This window comes from Meles meles, chromosome 20 (genome assembly GCF_922984935.1).
Source record: "Meles meles chromosome 20, mMelMel3.1 paternal haplotype, whole genome shotgun sequence".
Classification (NCBI taxonomy): domain Eukaryota; kingdom Metazoa; phylum Chordata; class Mammalia; order Carnivora; family Mustelidae; genus Meles; species Meles meles.
Genome location: NC_060085.1, coordinates 11,944,091 through 11,961,672, shown reverse-complemented (window position 1 = coordinate 11,961,672; position 17,582 = coordinate 11,944,091). Strand labels below are relative to the sequence as shown.

Here is a 17,582-nt window from a genome sequence, read left to right as displayed (position 1 = left end):
CAGGTGGCGAGTCTGTCACTTGGAGGCAGCGTCCGGCTCCGCGCGGGGCGGCGTGCGCGGGTCCCAGTCGTTGACCAGGCGCTGCGCCTGCTCGTAGCACATGTGCGGGTGCCGCTGGCGGAGGCGCAGGCGCACTACATTGTAGTCCACTTCATACCCGATCTTCTTGCATTTGAGGCTCCCGGTGAGGTTCTTGTGCGTGGCGAGCAGCTCCTTCAGGTTTTTTTCCACGTGCGAGATGTGGCGCTGCAGCTTGTCAGTGCCCTGGGGAGGGGGCGGGACTGTGCTGCGGGCGGGGCGAGCCGGACGGAGCGAGGGCCGCGCGGCACTTTCGGGGGTGGCCTAACACGCCTGGGCCAGGTGTGCGTGTGAAAGGAGCACACCTTTAAGAAGGGGCGGGCCACAGAAGGGGAGGAGCCTACCCGGGCCAAGTGTGCTTGCGGAAGGTCCCCGCCTGGGAAGGAGCACCGGAGGAGAGGCGGGACTCGCAGAGACCAGGGGCAACACGCTTGTGCCGAAAGCCCTTGAAAGAACCTGCGACCCAGCGGGCCTGTGGGGGCGGCGGGGTACGCACCTGCAGAGTGAAGGGCGGGGCGGACCTGGGATGTGGGAGAGCATCTGGGCAAGGAGTGCATGAAGGAGCTAGGCTGAAAGAGGGCCTTATCATGACGGGGGTGAGGCGGGTAGAGGCTGAGAGGATTTTTTGAGACAGGTATGGATACCAGAGGGCCTCCTTCTCATGGGAGTTGAAGAACTGGCAGACCTGGCTCAGATGTGCTTGAGGAAGGGGTGTTACCGGGATGGGGCTGAGCCTAGAGAGGCCGGGAAGGCGCGGAAGGGGCCACGGAGGGGGTACCTGGGCGAGGCGCGAGGCTTCGGGGAGTTGGGTGCCCACGTGTCTCTGGTACACTCGAACCAGAGGTCTATCCAGTTTCTCTCGAGTCTCCAGGTGACGTTTTGACACAGGACCCTGGCGGAGTGTGGTGGGAGGAGCAGTGAGGCCCAGGCCAGGAGAGCAACCCCGGCCCCACCCCCGCACACTCTTCCACCCCCCGCACACTCTTGCGCCCCAGCACACCTTGATTAGGCCACGAGTGATGTACATTTCCTGGCTGAATTTCGTGCACCGATGGATAGTTCCCCTCATTAGTCCTAAGGTCATATTCATTCTTTCCTGGGTGGGTGGGAGCACAGAGGGGTCACATTAGCTTCCAGACTCCTCTGCTCCCGCATCCCTCTCTCTGTAGTCAGCTCTAGTCCACCTTAGTCTCCCACCACAAACTACGAGTAGCCCACGCCGCTCCTACCTTCAGTTCCAAGGTCTCACGCATCTTCTGTGCCAGAGAGGCGCACACGCGATTGCTTATCTCTTGTTGTTGTTCCTGGACGTCCTCCTCGTTCTTTGTCATTTCTAGCAAGGTGTCCTTGGACTCCATCAACAGTCGCTTGGCTTCGTCCAGCGCCGTGGCGCACTCTGCGGGCAGGGTGGGGTCATGCGTGGAGAACCAAGGCCTCCTTTTCCCCATCTTGGTTGTCTGAGTCCCCCTTTCTATGCTTAGGTTGTGTTGGGCCCTGGGTGAGGGGGTTTACTGAAGGACTTGTAGCAAGTCCAGGGGAGGGGCTATTTGTGGAGTTGGCATAAATAGTGTCCTGGATTGACTGAAGGAGTGCTTGTCCGTAGGTGTGTGGGAAGCAGGAGTGTGCAAAGGCAAGAGGTAATCAAGAACGTGGCCTCAGTGGATATGAGTTCTCAGTCTTCTCACTTGGTCAGGAGGAGGGGGATTCCCCAGAGAAGGCAGTGGCCGAGAAGCAGAGGCCTAGTGGCACCCAGGGGTACCTACAACAGTGGACTCCTTTCTGTGGGTGCTTACCTGGGGTATAGGTGCCCACAGGGTCTGGGGGAGGTGTTTTCTGGCCCTGAGGGCGCGCAGAAGGGATGTGGGAGAGGTTCACCCAGGAGTGGCGACCAGCCTGCTCCAGAACTTTATCCAGCGGCTGATTCATTAAGTCCACAGCTTGGAGCCTCTCCTTATAGCAGAAGGCCAGAGTGTCACGGCAGGATGCCAGGGCCTGGGGGCAAGGAAGCAGAGAGGGGCAGAGAAAAAGGCAGAGTGTGAGTGGGGAGGTTGGCAGAGGTGGCTGGAAGAGATTTCTCTGCTGGGGCTGCAAAACGTTTCCAGCTCCAAACTGACCCTCTCCAGGTATTGTTGCTGGGAGAAAGAATTGACTTCCAGGTGGAAGCTCAGACACTCCCCAAACCCCTCCTCCTGTCCAGAAGCCTTCAATGATCCCTGGGTGGAGAGGGGAGGAGCTGAAGGGACCAGTGGCAGCTTCCCTGTCCTGGGTGTCATTTTCTTTTGGGTTCTGTGCCTGGCTTTGCTCTGGCACTGCGAGAAACACCCCCCTCCTCTTCAGTTGTTCCACCTGTAAAGAGGATAGGTAGTACTGGCTGAACCTACATGAATAGTTTTCCTGTACCAGTCCTTTGCTCCTCAGCTGCCTTCAAGGTGGATCCCCTCCCCTAGCCTCAGGGTCTCTTCTTCTCTGCTGTTATTAGCATTGGGAGCCCTCAACTGTCTTCAGAGTATCTCCGTCATCAACATCTATCTCTTCTGAACTCCTACTCCCATCCAAACCCCACTTCTGCCATTCTCATTATAAAATGAAGCATATTGCATTTTTTTGATACTTTCTGTTATTTGAAAGTTATATTAAAACAAGTCTTTTGTATATAGATCCATATATACACATATATTTATCTATATAAATCATATATATATCTCCATACGTTAAAACAAGTCTTTTTTGTGTATATATCCATATATAAATGTATATATATTTATTATGTATTTATATAGAGAGTATATATATTTATTATGTATTTATATGTGGATATATATTATATATTTATATATTGTGTACTTGTATATTATGTATTTATTATGTATTTATTATGTATTTGTAACACATAATATATAATACATAAAATATATTTATTTATATATTATCCACATATAAATATATATATCCATATATAAATACCACCCTCATCAAAATATAGAATATTTTCATCTCCCCAAAAATATCCCTGGTGTCCCTTCTCTCCTCCCTTTGTAAAGCTGCCTTGCTGATTTATTTTTCTTGTTCTTTAAGGTGTCCATAAACTACAGCCTATGGACTGGCTGCCTCTTTTTGTAACTAAAACTTTAATAGAATACAGCCACGCTCATTCTTGTGCATATTTTCTCTGGCTGTTTTTGCTACACTGGCCTAATTGAGGAGTTGTAAGAGAGACTGCACTTTGGATGAAGCCTAAAATATGTACTATTCAGCTCTTCAAGAAAATGCTTTTGAAATCTAGAACTTCATATAAATGGAACCACACAGTGTGTATCCTATGTCTAGCTTCTTCTGCTGAATATAATATCTTTGGGGTTCATCCATTTGAGTAAAAAATAGATTTAAAAGATCATTCATTCATTCAAATATTCGTCAAGCTCCTCCCATGTGCTGGGCAATGTAGCAGGGAGTGGGGAATGCAGTGGAGAAGACTGATCCAGTTCCTGCCCAAAAGAAGTGATGGGGTCAACATGTGTAGACAAGATGTGCTAATGAGAGGATCAGAGAAATGGAGATTATCTGGAGGGGAGCATGGGATCCAGGGGTTGTGTGTGTGTGTGTGTGTGTGTGTGTGTGTGTGTGTGTGTGATTAAATAGACAACAAAATTTGCCATTTTAACCATTAAGTGTAGAGTTCTGTGACATGAATGTGCAACCACTGCCACTATCCATTTCCAGAACTTTTTTTTTCATCATCCCAAACAGATCTTTACCCATTAGAGAATAATTCCCCTTTTATTCACTGGTGAGAATAATTTAATAAAGATCGAAGTATTGGCGTTGAAGAAGAATGGGGAGAAAATGGATGCAGAGGTAGATGGAATTATATCATTGGCAGGGAATAATGAGAGAGATTCTCTTTAGTAGCTTCCGTGCATTGGGGTCATTCACCGAGAATGAGGAAAGCAGAGGGCTGGAGAGAGGTTTGAAGCAAGGGAAAGTATGAAATAATTTGCCCAGTGGGACAAGAAACCTTCTAGACACATATGGTGAGACCCCTGGGAAAGTTCTGAATGCCAATTTGCATTCATGATCTGATGTTGAAACAGGTCTGTTTGGTTGTAAGAATTTTTCTCCAGAAATATGTACATCAGGCCTCTCCAGTGGCCCTTCTCAGTTTCCATCTATGTCTGTTTTTTTCCCCATCTCTCCATTCCTATTTCTCTCTTGCAAACCCTTCCCTACAGGGGCCACCCTCAGGGTCTTCTCCCTTGTCAGTTTTGGACTTTCTTGAAGGATTTTTCAGGACTCACCAGATTTAAAGGAATATGGCAGTGGCCTGGGGGGTTGGTGGGGTGAGCACCAGAAGGGTTCAGCACCACGGACAGTGGTGCACCAGCTCCTTAATTTCCACCCCCAACCTCACCCACTACCTTGATCTGTCTCTTATTTGAATGTCCTTATAATGTGAACTCTGTGAGGGCAAGACCAGCTCTGTCTTTGTCACCAATGCCAAGCATGCACCCCAGACACCAGGATTTTGGATTAATATTTGTCAAATAGTTGAGTCAAAAGCACACACAGGTTACCAGCTAACTTAAACCAGTTCCAAAGACTCCATCAAACTTGGCTGCCCTCTCACCTCTATTAGTGCCCTCATAAAGAAGTCCTTATTGCAAGAATGAAGCATGTAGTGACAGACCATCTCTGGCTGGAGCCGACAAAGACTGAACACATAACACTGTAAAGAGCTAGGCTCAAGACCTGACCTGAATCATAAGGAAGTTTTCCCACTTCCTGGTATATATCCAAAGAAGATCAGGGTCTCAAAGAGATAGCTGTACTCCACGTTCATTTCAGCATTATCCACAATATCTAAGATGTGGAAACAATCTAAGTGTCTCTTGTCAGATGAGTGGATAAAGAAAATGTGAAATATATTATTACAATATCAGTGTATTAATCAAAACATTGATATCTTAATATATTATAAAATAGTGATATAAAATGATATAGTATTATAATATGTAATATTTTATATAATATATTGTATTATATATAGCATATATAGAAATTATATTATATGTAATATGATATAACATACAATAACTGTATAATAATTATATAATGACATTACATTGTATAATTATATTTTATATCATGTGGAAGCCATATAAAATTTATAACAATAAACTGTATAATTATAACATATTATAATATTATAATATATAAAATATAAGATAATTATAATTAATATGTATTAAAGATAATATATGTTATATATTATGTATTATATTGCAGTATACAGTATACAATGTATATTAGTATATATAGAATACTTTATATAGGATATGTTATAATATACAGTATAAAGCCTATACTATATTGTTATAGAATATATTAATATGTAATTTAATATATAACATAACATAAATTATATAATAGATACTAATATATATGTTACAATATTATTATATAATTATATATTGTGTATTATATTAATAATATAGAATAACAGTATATGGTATAGAATATGTAATGTAATATGTATATAATAAAATATATACAATGGAATATTATTCAGCCTTAAAAAAGGACAGCTTGCCATTTGTGACAACATAGATGAGGCTGGAGGTTCATTATTATGCCAAGTAAAATAAGTCAAATGCAGAAGGATCTCACTTATATTTGACTAATATCTAAAAGTCAAATTCATAGCGCCAGAGCATAAAATGGTGGATGCTAGGGCCTGGGGCAGGGGAGGGAGAAATGGGGAGATGCTGGTCAAGGGCACAAAGTTTTAGTTGTGCAAGATGATTAAGTTCTGGAGATCTAATATAGAACAATGTGACTATAGATAACAACACTGTATTTTATAATTGAAGTTTGCTAAGAGTTTGGATCTTAAGTGTTCTCACTTAAGATGTGATGAATATGTTAATTACCTTGATGATGGTGATTATTTCACAATGCATACATTTATCAAATCATCAAGTTGTGTTAAATATATCCAATTTTAAATGGTTAGTTATACCTCGGTAAAGATGGAAAGCAAAAAGATGCCTGAGCTGAAGCTAATGCCCTGCTGTTGGCCAGCCCTATGCCTTGGGTGAGTCTGTGTCTCTCTGAGCCTCAGTTTCCCTATCTCTAATGAGGGGATCATAATTAATATTTCACAGGAGAGTTTTAAGAAGTTAACTCAGTGACTGCATAGGGCACAACACAGAAGGGGTGTTCATTGTTATCTTGGGGCCCAACCCCATCTCTCAGAGCCTCAGTTTTCCCATTGCACAAAGTGGAAATACAATGAGTGTCAGGGCAGTGGGTTGAGGGTTTGCTGTAGCTACAGTCCCCAAGGTGAGAGCAGTTCACCCATTCGGATCCAACTCCAGCCCTCCCAACTTGGCCCTAGGTATTCTCAACCTTGAGCAGGGTCTCTGATTTTTCCATATCCTTTTCCATCTTCCTCTTCATGCTCTTTAGCTCCTCCTTCTCCCAGTTAAGCATACTGTCAGCTTTGTCAGGGACCTAGAAAACAAGGAGAGAATCTCTCACATCTTCCAGAGGGGGCTGGAGGGAGAGTTCTCCTTCGAGGGTAGTAGAGGATTTGCTAACTCCATAAACTTCAGGTTTGGAGAATGGAGTTGGGGGTGATCTCACTCTTTGGGGACCTCACTCTGAGAAGGCTTTATTCTTTCAAGGGGGCTCTCACTTGGGGGGGAAGGTCTTATACTTTAGAAAGTAGGGCTGGGAGCTTCTCCCTTTTATGGGTAGGAGTCCAGTGAGATGGGATGAAGGTGATTTGGGGGGAGGTTGTTCTCATTCTCTGGGGTTGGGGGTTCCCCTTCCTTGGTGATGGTCTTATCCTCTCTCCCTGGCCGGAAGTAGAGGGGACTCATCATAGGAATGATGAGAAGAAACTTTTTTGGGTTCTTACTATCTGGATTTGGGGGCTGGGGGTAGGAATCTCACCTGGTGTGTGTGGGTTTCATGTCTCCTTAGGGAGGTTGGAATGTTCCCCACTTTTGGGATGATAGTCTGCAGTTTCACTTTAGGGGAAGGATTTCATCAAGGCTGAGACTAGGGGTCTCACTCTTTTCTCTGGCTAGGGACTGGGGCTTGGAGTCCGAGGGTTTCAACCGGTAGGCAGGACCTGGTCTTTTCTCCCCAGACAAGGTCTGAGGAGGGTTTCTCACATTCTGACACTTTGGGGGAGGACTTGGGATTTAAAAAATCATTTTGAGGAGGAATGCCTGGGTGGCTCAGTGGGTTAAGTGCCAGACTCTTGATTTCAGCTTAGGTCATGATCTCAAGATCTTGAGATTGAACCCCACATTGGGCTCCATGCTCTGTGCAGAGTCTGCTTATCCCTGCCTGTCCCCCTGCTTGCTCTCTCTTTCTCAAATAAATAAAAACCTTAGAAAACAAAACAAAACACACCATTTTGAGCAGAGTTTCATGGGTTAGGACGAGGACATCATCCACTCTCCTCAGTGTGAGACTTTGGGTTTGTTTTCACTGGAATTGGGACATTGAGGGTCTTGAGCCCATGGGAGGGTCTCACTTTCTGGGCCTGGGGCTGGGTGGGTGATTTCATACCTGGCCTGGGGGCTGTGGTTGCTGTTTGGGAAGAATTTCATCTAGTCTGATTCAGAGTCCCACCTTCTCTCCTGGGCTGGGGGACTGGAATGGACACTCTCTTTGGGGGAAGGGGGCTGAGGATCTCATCCCCTCGGGAGGTCACCCTCTGGGCTCTCAATGGAGGCACCTCCTCTTGGGAGCGTCCTCATTTTCTTGTGCCCTCACTCTCTGGGAGCTGGGGCCTGGGGTGCAGGTGGGCGCTCTCTTACGGGGAGGGGTTTCCCCCAGGCCAAGCATCTGGGAGCTGAGGCCTCGGGCTCTGAGAGGGCAGGGGAGATGGTCCCACCTTCTCAGACTTGGGCCGGTAGCCCCGAAGCTTGCCGCTCTGCTGGTTAATGAGCAGGCCTTTGCGCACTTCGCTGAGCCTGCGGTCCGTAGCCTCCCGCTGCCGAAGCAGCAGCCGCAGCTGCCCATTGATTTGGTGCTGCGCACGGCACAGGCGGGCAGCTGTGAGGCGCGCCCCGCGCGCGTGCGCGTGCACCACCTCCGCAGTCTGCAGGGCCCGCGCATCGCGGTGCATGGGCAGCGGCAGGCGGGCGTGCCAGGCGGGGGGCTTCATCTTGCCCTTCCACAGCGTGACGCCCTCGCCCGGCGGTGGCTTCTCTAAGGTGCCGCCACCCTTGAGCATCTCCACGCGGAAGCGCCAGGGCAGGATGTAGGCAGCGCGGCAGAGGTGGCGCGCCACGTGCGGATCCCTCACGCTGTCCTTGGGTTGCCACATGGTCACTGCCTCCTGCCCGCAGCGGTCGGTCAGGTGGTGAGCCTTCCGCGTGATGGCTTTGGCTGCCTCGCGCCATGCTGGAGCCCCTACGCGCGTGTCCTGGCTGCGCTCAGCTGGGGGTACCAACACGGGCATTGTCCCTGCTCGCTATCTCGGCCTGGCCCCGGAGCCTCCACGGGGAGGGGCAGGGACTCCCAAAGACGCGCCAACTCCTTCCTAGCCCGAACAGCGAGTGAAACGGAGTGCCCATTACCATGACGACGGGGGCAACAGCGCAGAAGGAGTTCCACAGGTGGGGGAGGGGAAAGGCTGCAGAGAGGCGTGGACGGAGTCTTTGCTTTGGAACGCGGCCATGGTGGCTTGGAATCTGGCTTGGAATCCTGGCTCCTTGAGAAGCCGACCTCATTTAGCACATCTCTTTCTGTTCCTTCCTATCCCCAGCAACATAGGCCTTCTTCCAGCCCTTGGGGCACACTAAGCTCTTTCCCACTTCAGAGCCTCACACTCATGGTTCCTTTGGGTGGCGTATTCCTTTCCAGGTCCTTTCCATGGCTGGCTCTTCTCCAATCTTCAAAACCCAGCTTAAGTATCACTATGTCAAAAGGCTCTTTCGTTAGTACTATCTTTAAGCCCAACTCTTCTTTCCCATCACTCAGGATTCTTTTTTTCTTTCCTTTTCCTTTTTCTTTTTTTTTCTGTGCAAGCCACAGAAACAGAAAAGATGGCCTCACAGTCAGAATCACAGGCAAAAAATAAAAAGACCTGCTGTGGTTCTTGAGAACATCGTGCTCTCAGCTGTGTTGTCTGTCTTGGAGGCTGCCAGAGCAGGGTGTCACCTGTCTGTGGCATCTGCTTCTTTGTATTTCTGGTCTGAGCTGGCAGCCTTTAACTGGTTGAACCTGTGTCACATGGCCATGCCCTTGCGGCAAGGGAAGTTGGAAAGTGAGTCATGTCTGTACTTCCTGTTTCTATGGCAGGAAGGAGAACTTAATGTCCTACTGAGACTCATCTGATGTGGATTTTCTTCAACATAGGAAGCAGGTTAGAGTCTGGGGAAGAAAAAAGAGAGGACAGCTCTCCATCCCTCTCCCATTAGTCTCTACCACATCATTTTGTTTGTTTCTTTCTAGCAGTGGTATTTTTACTTGAGCATTTGGTAGGCACCTCCAAGTCAACAGGTCCAAAACCAAACTTCTGCATAATCTTCCTAACCTTTTCCTCCACTAGTATTGCTTGACCTGACAGTTGACCCACCGTCCACCCCAGTTGCTTATGTTAAAAAGTTAGAAGCTTCCTTAATTTTTCACGTCTGTAGCCAACCCATTAACAAGTACTGCCAGCCCTACTTTAAAAATTTATCCCCAGGATGATCATCCTTTTCTCCATTGCTGCCACCAACATTATTTTTTTTCAAAGATTTTATTTATTTATTTAGAGAGACAGAGAAAGAGTGTGTGTGTGAGCATGGAGACAGGCAGATGGAGAGGGAGAGAGAGAATCTCAAGCAGACTCTGTGCTGAGTGCAGAGCCAGACTTGCAGCTTTATCTCATGACCCTGAGATCATGACCTGAGCTGAAGTCAAGAGTCAGACACTCAACAGGCTGAGCCACCAGGCATCCCAACAATCTGTTCTTATTCTTGCTCCCATCCTCATGTCTCATTGACATGATTTCTCTGCCTATACCTGCCCCCCTTGTATCCTCAAATTCATTCTCCACACCACAGACAGCAGCATATTTTAAAGTAGACCACATCCTTTTCTTACTTAAAACCCTTCAGTGAATGCCACTGTACTTAGAACAAAATCCAAATTCTTTACTCACAAGGCTCTGCATGATCTGACTTTTCTCACTTCCCTGAACTAACTCACCTTCTACCTCCCACCCCCAGGCCCACTCACTGTGCTCCAGCTTCACTGGGTATCTTTGAATTCCTCTAACACATCATGCTAGTTCCTAGCCCAGGGCCTTTGTATTTGCTATTATCTTTTGCTCAGATCTCTTTCCCTTAAGATTTTTGCCTGACTGGGTTCTTCGTGTCCCTCAAGGAGGTCTCACCACTTAGACAGGTAGTCCTTGTCTACTTACACAAAAGTATCTGTCTTAGTCTTACAGTTCCTTCATACAGTGTCTTCATAGCACTCATTACTACCTGAAAGTCCCTTATCCATTTGTATCCTTTTAATTTTTGATCTTCCCCCACCTCCCCTAGAAGGAACCTTGCTCTCAAAGCCTGGCACAGCTCATGGCATATAGTAGGTTCTCAGTACACATGCGATGAAGGAATGGATAGTAGTCACATGCCATGATCATTTTATTTGTTTCCTTTTCTTTTTTAAAATTTATTTATTTATTTGAGAGAGGGAGAGAGAGCACATGAGTGGAGGCTGGGACAGGGGAAGAGGGAGAGAGAATTCTCAAGTAGACTCCCTGCTGAGCCCGGAGCCTGACACAGGACTGGATCCCAGGACCCTGAGATCATGACCTGAGCCAAAACCAAGAGTCAGATGCTTAACCAACTGTCTTTTTTTTTTTTATGAGATGAAATTCCCATAAACAAAATTAATCATGTTAAAGCACACAATTCAGAGGCATTTAGGATATTTATGGTGTTGTGTAACCACCAGCTCTACCTAGGTCCACAACATTTTCATCATCCCCACATAAAACCCTATACCCATCAGCAGTCACTTCCTATTCCCACCCCCCAGCCTCCTCACCCTGCTCTAGGCATCCACTAGTCTACTTTCTGTCCCCATGGATTTGCCTGTTCTCATATTTCATTTAAATTAATCATACACTGTGACCCTTTGTGTCTGTCCTCTTTCTCTTAGCATAATGTTTTTGAGGTTTGCCCATGCTGTATCATGTAGCAGTTCTTCATTCCTCCTTCCTTATGGCCAGATTCCATTATATTTATATACTACAACTTTGTTTATCCACTGATGGACATTTAATTTGTTTTTTTTACTTAACTCCTTGGTTCATTTTCCCCATCAGACTGTGAGTTTTAAGAGGGTATCGTCTTGCCTCTCTTATATGCTACTGTCCATGTGATCGAGCACAGGTCATGGCTCCTAGTAAGTACTCAATAAACATTTATTAAATGAATATATGAGTAAGGGAATGAGTATGTTTTTTCTTGTTCAGTGATTGAGAGGTGCAAGGATGAAGAGGGAATGAATGGCTTTGCAAAACAAAGGATCATTCAGTAATGGGGAGGGATAAGATGGTTAACTGAAGCCTTCCAGGCCAGCCATGCTGGAGAACTACCAGGTCACCAGGAAATGATGGAGGCAGGTGACATTTGGTGATGGAGACTTGTTTCCAGGCTTTATAAGAATGTGGATTTAGCACAGTCGCTGGGACCAGTGGTATCTGGCTCAACAAACAGCTCTTCATTAGAGTCAGGATAGTGCTGTGGTTAAGATTATGGAGCTGGATGACTTGGATTCACATTATGATTCTGACATAATGTTTATGTCATCTTGGAAAAGTCAGTGACATCTCTGTGACTCTATTTTCTCATCTGTCAACTAGGATAATAGGATCATGGCATGGATTAAATCCGTCAGTATGAGAAAAGAACTTAACATGATGGCTCACATAGAATAAGCATGATTTAAGAGATTACTTTTCATTTTTAGTAATCAAGTGAATAAATGAATGAGCTACTCTAACACCAGGAGAGGCAGAGAGGGTTTCCCAAAGAACCAGGGAGATAGCTCATTTGGGACAGCATTCTGTACTCAACATTTGCTTTGTCCACTAGGTGCTTCTATTTTTCGCAAGCAGAGGATTGTACCGTGTTGGTTCACTGACTGGTGTACAGAGCACTATTCCTACCAAGCTACCAAGGGATACCTGAGGAGACTTTCTTATGCCAGACTGCATATGAAAGATTTGGACTCTAACAAGCATCTCTGGTGAAATTCATTAGGGTTCTGAGTAGGGGATTCGGTCTGTTCTGTTCTGGCTTTCTGTTGGCTCAACCCATTCACGTCAACATACTCCTAATGTATACCATCATTTTTTGAACATTGAAATAAGTGTGCACTACTACTCGGTGCTCAATACTCCAATATCTCATTTTCATTTTCCTATCCAAGTTTGACTATATAAACTTCTAAAATTCACCTCTGGTTCCTGGCTCTGATAGCCTATTTTAGATACTTTTCTCTAGTCTCGTACATGTATGTGTGTGTTTGAGCAATGAATGAACTATCTTCTGCTCTGCTTTCAAAGCCTGCTGGTCACAGCCTGGATGGGCACCTGTTAAAAACTCAATATCTGTGTCCTCCCAAACATTTGTGTATGTTGAATTCTAATGCCTCAAGTGATGATATTAGGAGGGGGGCCTTTGAGAGATCATTAGGTAATGAGGGTGGAACTCCTATAAATGAATGTAGGGCCTTAAAAAAGAGACCTGAAGAGAGCTCCCTTGCCCCTTCTTCCATGTGAAGGCACAGGGCTAAGATGGCTGTCTATGAACCAGGAAGTTCTCATGAGATGGTGAATCCACTGACATCTTGATCTTGGATGTCCCAGCCTCCAGAACTGGGAGAAATACATTTCTGTTGTTTATAAGCCACATTGTTTATGGTATTCTGTTATAGCAGCCCAAACACACCAAGACAGCAGGTGCTTGGAAAGAACCATGGCAGCGCTGGGATTAGGCTTCAGTGTCCAAGAGCTTCAACTATGTGCGGCTGAACAGAAATGATGAAATTCAGGGGGCACCTGGGTGGCTCAGTTGGTTAAGCAACTGCCTTTGGCTCAGGTCACGATCTTGGAGTCCTGGGATCCCTGCGTTGGGCTCCCTGCTCAGCAGGGAATCTGCTTCTCCCTCTGACTTCTCCCCTCTCATGCTCTCTCTCATATTCTCTCTTTCTCAAATAAATAAAATATTTTAAAAAAGGAAATGATGAAATTCAGAATATGCCTCAGAAACATTTATATACATGTGCAGAGGACTAAGGAAGTTTTTCACTACTCTTCAAATACAAGTCACTCTCTTAAGTTAATGAATAAGCTTGTTTTTATGCTACAAAAGTAACAGATACAAGTTGTGCAAAATGTGTAAAATACAGAAAAAAATAGAATGAAGAGAATAAGAATCATCTGTAATTTTATCATCCAGAGACATCTATTATGAACATGTTTTGATTTTACTCTATTTCCCTATACTCCTCCCCCCATAACTACAGTTACGTTTATATACATCTCCCTCCTCCCAATATACCGAAGTTCAAATATTTCTAACTCAGCCCAATGGGGAATAATATTTGTGAAATTAGCTCTTTGATTTTTATAATGAAGAATGTTTTACAACAACTCCTTTTTGCAGCCGTCTTTGCTGCATTCTTACATCTTGCATTCTGCCCAACAAATACTGTGAAAAGTGGGGAACAGAGTTTTGCCCTTGGATTAAATAGTGTGGAATTGCAGGGTATATGAAGAAGGAAAACCTTCTAAAACTTCTAGCTTTTCTTTCCTTTTTTTTTTCCTTTGTTATTACATGGAGATGCCCTTCACTCTGAAATTTTGGTAGGTAATTATCAGAGACCCCTTTTTAGGTTCCCCGATGTCTTCCCTTCTGGGGCACCAAGTTCTACTTTTAGTAGGTGCCCCCCTTTCTCTTGGAGATAATCACATCAATTGGTCTCTTGTTCCAGGGGGATATGACCTAGAATCAATTTTGTCTTTGAGAAATGAGGTCACTCTCCTGGGGAAGGTGTCAGGAGACAGTGGGAAGCCCCAGGCTGGCAGAAGAGGTTCTTCCTGGTTCTTCCCAGTCACCTCCTGCAATGGTGGTAACCATATTGTTGGTAAGGGATAAGGACTCGTCCCTATGACTCTAGTCCCCATAAGTCCCCTGAAATGGTTCAGGCAAAAGGTCATCTTACAACAAATTCTGTAGTTTCTTTTCTGTCCCATTCAACTTGACCTCTAGGTACCATTTGAAATTATTAACCACCTGGAACTTGACTCTCTTCCCCTATACTCGCCACACCTTTCCCCTTTTGCCAAGGTCTTGGTCCTTCATGGGCTTGTTGTCTGCCATCCACCTGTCAAGTAGAGTTCTTCAGGCGAGTTAGGCAGCCTTGAAGATGGCTCCCAATGGTCTCTACCTTTTGGTCTTCATGCCTTACGTAATCTCCTCTCTTTGAGTGTGGCTTGGACCTAATGACACTTCTAACCACTAGAATATGGCAAAAGCGATAAGACGCCACTTCTGAATTAAGTTATAAAGAGATCTTGCTGATTCTTTCAGAAATGGAGAAGCCCACATGCCAAGAAACTGAGGGAGCCTCTGGCTATCAGCCAGCAATGACCTGAAGCCCTCAGTGCAACATCCCACGAGGAACTGAATTCTGCCAACAACCACATGAGTGAGCCTAGAAATATATTCTTTCTCAGTCTAGCCTTGGGAAGAGAGTGCAGTGCCAGCTGACATCATGTCTTCAGATTGGTTAGAGACTGAACTAGTGGACCTAGCTAAGCCGTGCCCTGATCCACAAGAACTCATTTAATAAATATGTTTCTTTTTAAGCTGATGAGTTTCAGATAATCTACTATATAGCAATAGCTAACTAATATATTAGGCTTCCATCCCCCATTCACTTCTCATTTCTCACCTTCTCCCTAGAAAAGCTCATCCACATTAGTGGATTTAGCTATTACTTGTTAGGTTAGGAAACTGTGGCTTTAGTCCAATGGGTAGATTCAGTGAGGCGAGACTTAAGTTTAGAATAGAATCCATATTTCTTTTTTTTAAAAGATTTTATTTATTTATTTGACAGAGCAAGAGAGATCACAAGTAGACAGAGAGGCAGGCAGAGAGAGAGGGAGAAGCAGGCTCCCTGCTGAGCAGAGAGCCCAATGCGGGGCTTGATCTCAGGACCCTGAGATCATGACCTGAGCCGAAGGCAGAGGCTTAACCCACTGAGCCACCCAGGTGCCCCTAGAATCCATATTTCTAACCACGATCTACAAGGTCCCAGTTCCTTACCACCTGGCCTCTGTCCACATTTACTTTCCCATCTCCTGCCACTCTGTCTTCAAATCATAAGGGGTCAGCCATGCTAGTGCTCAGACTCTCCTCTCTGGAATGTTCCTCCCTCTCTGAGATAGTCTCCTACATTTTTATATGTTTTACTCTCTCTCTCTCTCATCCTTTATGCTTCTGGTCAAATATTATATCCTAATGGGAACTTCCTTGACTATCTGATCTGAAATATTACACAGCCATGCCACACTGGAACCCTCCATCTCTTCATAGCACGTATCAGGTTGTGTTTGTCACCTCCCTTTTTAGATGTCAGCTCCTTGATGAGGATCTCATCTGTCTTAGTCATCACTGAATCCACGGTGCCAGCTGGGTTCTTGGCACAGAGCATGCAGGTCCTTAATACCTACTTGTTGAATGACTGAAAGATGGTGGCCTGCCACTCTTGGATATAATCCATTGCATGGAGCAACTAAAAGGACTTTGTGCTGCTTCTGCCATAGAAATTCCTGTTCTGGCCACTCAACTTCTAAGCATCCTTTTAATTTATAGGGGAATCCAAATTAAGGGGGAGGCAGGACTGTTGAAGGGTCTTACCTACTGTTGTAGGTTGAATTGTGTCCCCCCAAAGATATGTCCTGACACCTGTGAATGTGACCTTACTTGGAAATAGGGTCTTTGCAGCCGTAATTAGTTGAGTTACCATGAGGTTATGTTGGAGTATGAGGGGCCCTTGATCCAATGACTAGCATCCTTATAAGAAGGCTATGTAAAGATGCAGAGACAGACACTAGGCCCTGTAACGAAGAAGGCAGAGACTGGCATGATGTTTCTACAAGCTAAGGAATGCTAAGGATTGCTGGCAACCCCTAGAACCTGGAAGAATCAAGGAATGCTTCTCTCCTAGAACATTTGGAGGAAGCATAGCCTTGATAACACCAGCACTTTGTTTTCAGACTTCTGGGCTCCAGAAGTGTGGGAGAATATTACTGTTATTTTAAGCCCCCCAGATTGTGGTAATTTGTTAAGGTATTCTAGAAACCTAATATAATGGCGTCTACCCCTTTTTTCTAGGGTCCCCTGCCTACTCCTGATCTATTTCTATGTAGCATTCCTGGTCACTTGGGCACACTGCAAGTATCTCTTCAGCGCTCAAAGTGCAGAACCAGAGAGGAATGGCCATTTCCTCTCCTGACTATCTGAGCTCACCTTATTGCCAGGTTTCCCACCTTAATCCTCCCTCCCCTGTGATCCCATCTCCTGCTGGAAATGTCTTTAAATGGAACCTTCCAGATTTCCCAAAGCAGTGAGCCTATGGATAGGGTCCACAAAGATATGTCTCCTGCAGCGCAGAGCAGGTTGGAAATAGTGGACTTGGTGGGGGGTCCACCAGAAATCTCTCTTTCCTAATGGATTCATTGACTTGACAAATATTTAGGGAACATCTGCTTTGTCACGCCCTAGGCTAAGATAAGAGAAGAGCGACAAGACAAAGTCCCATCTCTCATGGAGCTTCTCATCCAGTGGGGGAGACAGAACATGAAGAACTAAAGGAAACCACTAAGATCATGGCAGATAGAGGTAATTGCTTAAGACATAAGACAAATAATAATAATACCATAATCATCATTATAGACTGGACAAAAATCTGCCAAAATGACATGATTCTAATTCTCTTTATTGTGGCAAAATATACGTGGCATAAACTTCACTATTGTAACCAATTTTAAGTGTGTAGTTTAGTGGCATTAAGTACATTCACACTGTTATGCAACACTCACCACCATGCATCTCCAGAATTTTTCATCTTACAAACTGGAACTCTGTCCCTTTTAAACATCAGCTCTCCATTCCTCCCTCTCCCCTACCCCCAGCCTCAGAAACCACCATCCTATTATCTGTCTCTGTGAATGTGATTACTCTAAGTACTTCATATAAGTGGAACCATAGAGCACTTGTGTTTTTGTGACTGGTTTATTTCACTTAGCATAATGTCCTCAAGGTTCATTCATGTAGCATATCAGCCGGATTCTAATTTTGAATCAGGAAAAATATCCCCACCTAGAAAGTAATCCACCAACATTTTAATGGTGATAAAGGTTAGGATTCTACACTTTCTGCATTTTTTTATTTTTTAAAGATTTTATTTAT

The 17,582-nt window shown here is 45.1% G+C and overlaps 1 protein-coding gene across 1 annotated transcript; it reads right to left on the bottom strand.

Moving 5' to 3' along the window:
* Positions 1-15: 15 nt before the first annotated feature.
* CCDC105 (coiled-coil domain containing 105) lies at positions 16-8,557 on the bottom strand. The gene is made up of 7 exons (XM_045989718.1): positions 7,988-8,557; positions 6,484-6,588; positions 1,872-2,070; positions 1,308-1,474; positions 1,079-1,174; positions 857-970; positions 16-264 (listed from the first exon to the last, which is right to left on the bottom strand). The coding sequence occupies exons 1-7, from the start codon at positions 8,555-8,557 to the stop codon at positions 16-18; spliced, it is 1,500 nt and encodes a 499-aa protein (XP_045845674.1).
* Positions 8,558-17,582: the final 9,025 nt, after the last annotated feature.

What these genes read in the sequence shown, in the direction of transcription:
- CCDC105 (XM_045989718.1), bottom strand. Translation starts at nt 8,557, where the DNA reads ATGCCCGTGTTGGTACCCCCAGCTGAGCGCAGCCAGGACACGCGCGTA. An exon ending in GTGAGACCTTGGAACTGAAG is followed by an intron (nt 1,175 to 1,307) that starts GTAGGAGCGGCG and finishes CCACCCACCCAG; the next exon opens with GAAAGAATGAATATGACCTT. An exon ending in TCACTCGTGGCCTAATCAAG is followed by an intron (nt 971 to 1,078) that starts GTGTGCTGGGGC and finishes ACACTCCGCCAG; the next exon opens with GGTCCTGTGTCAAAACGTCA.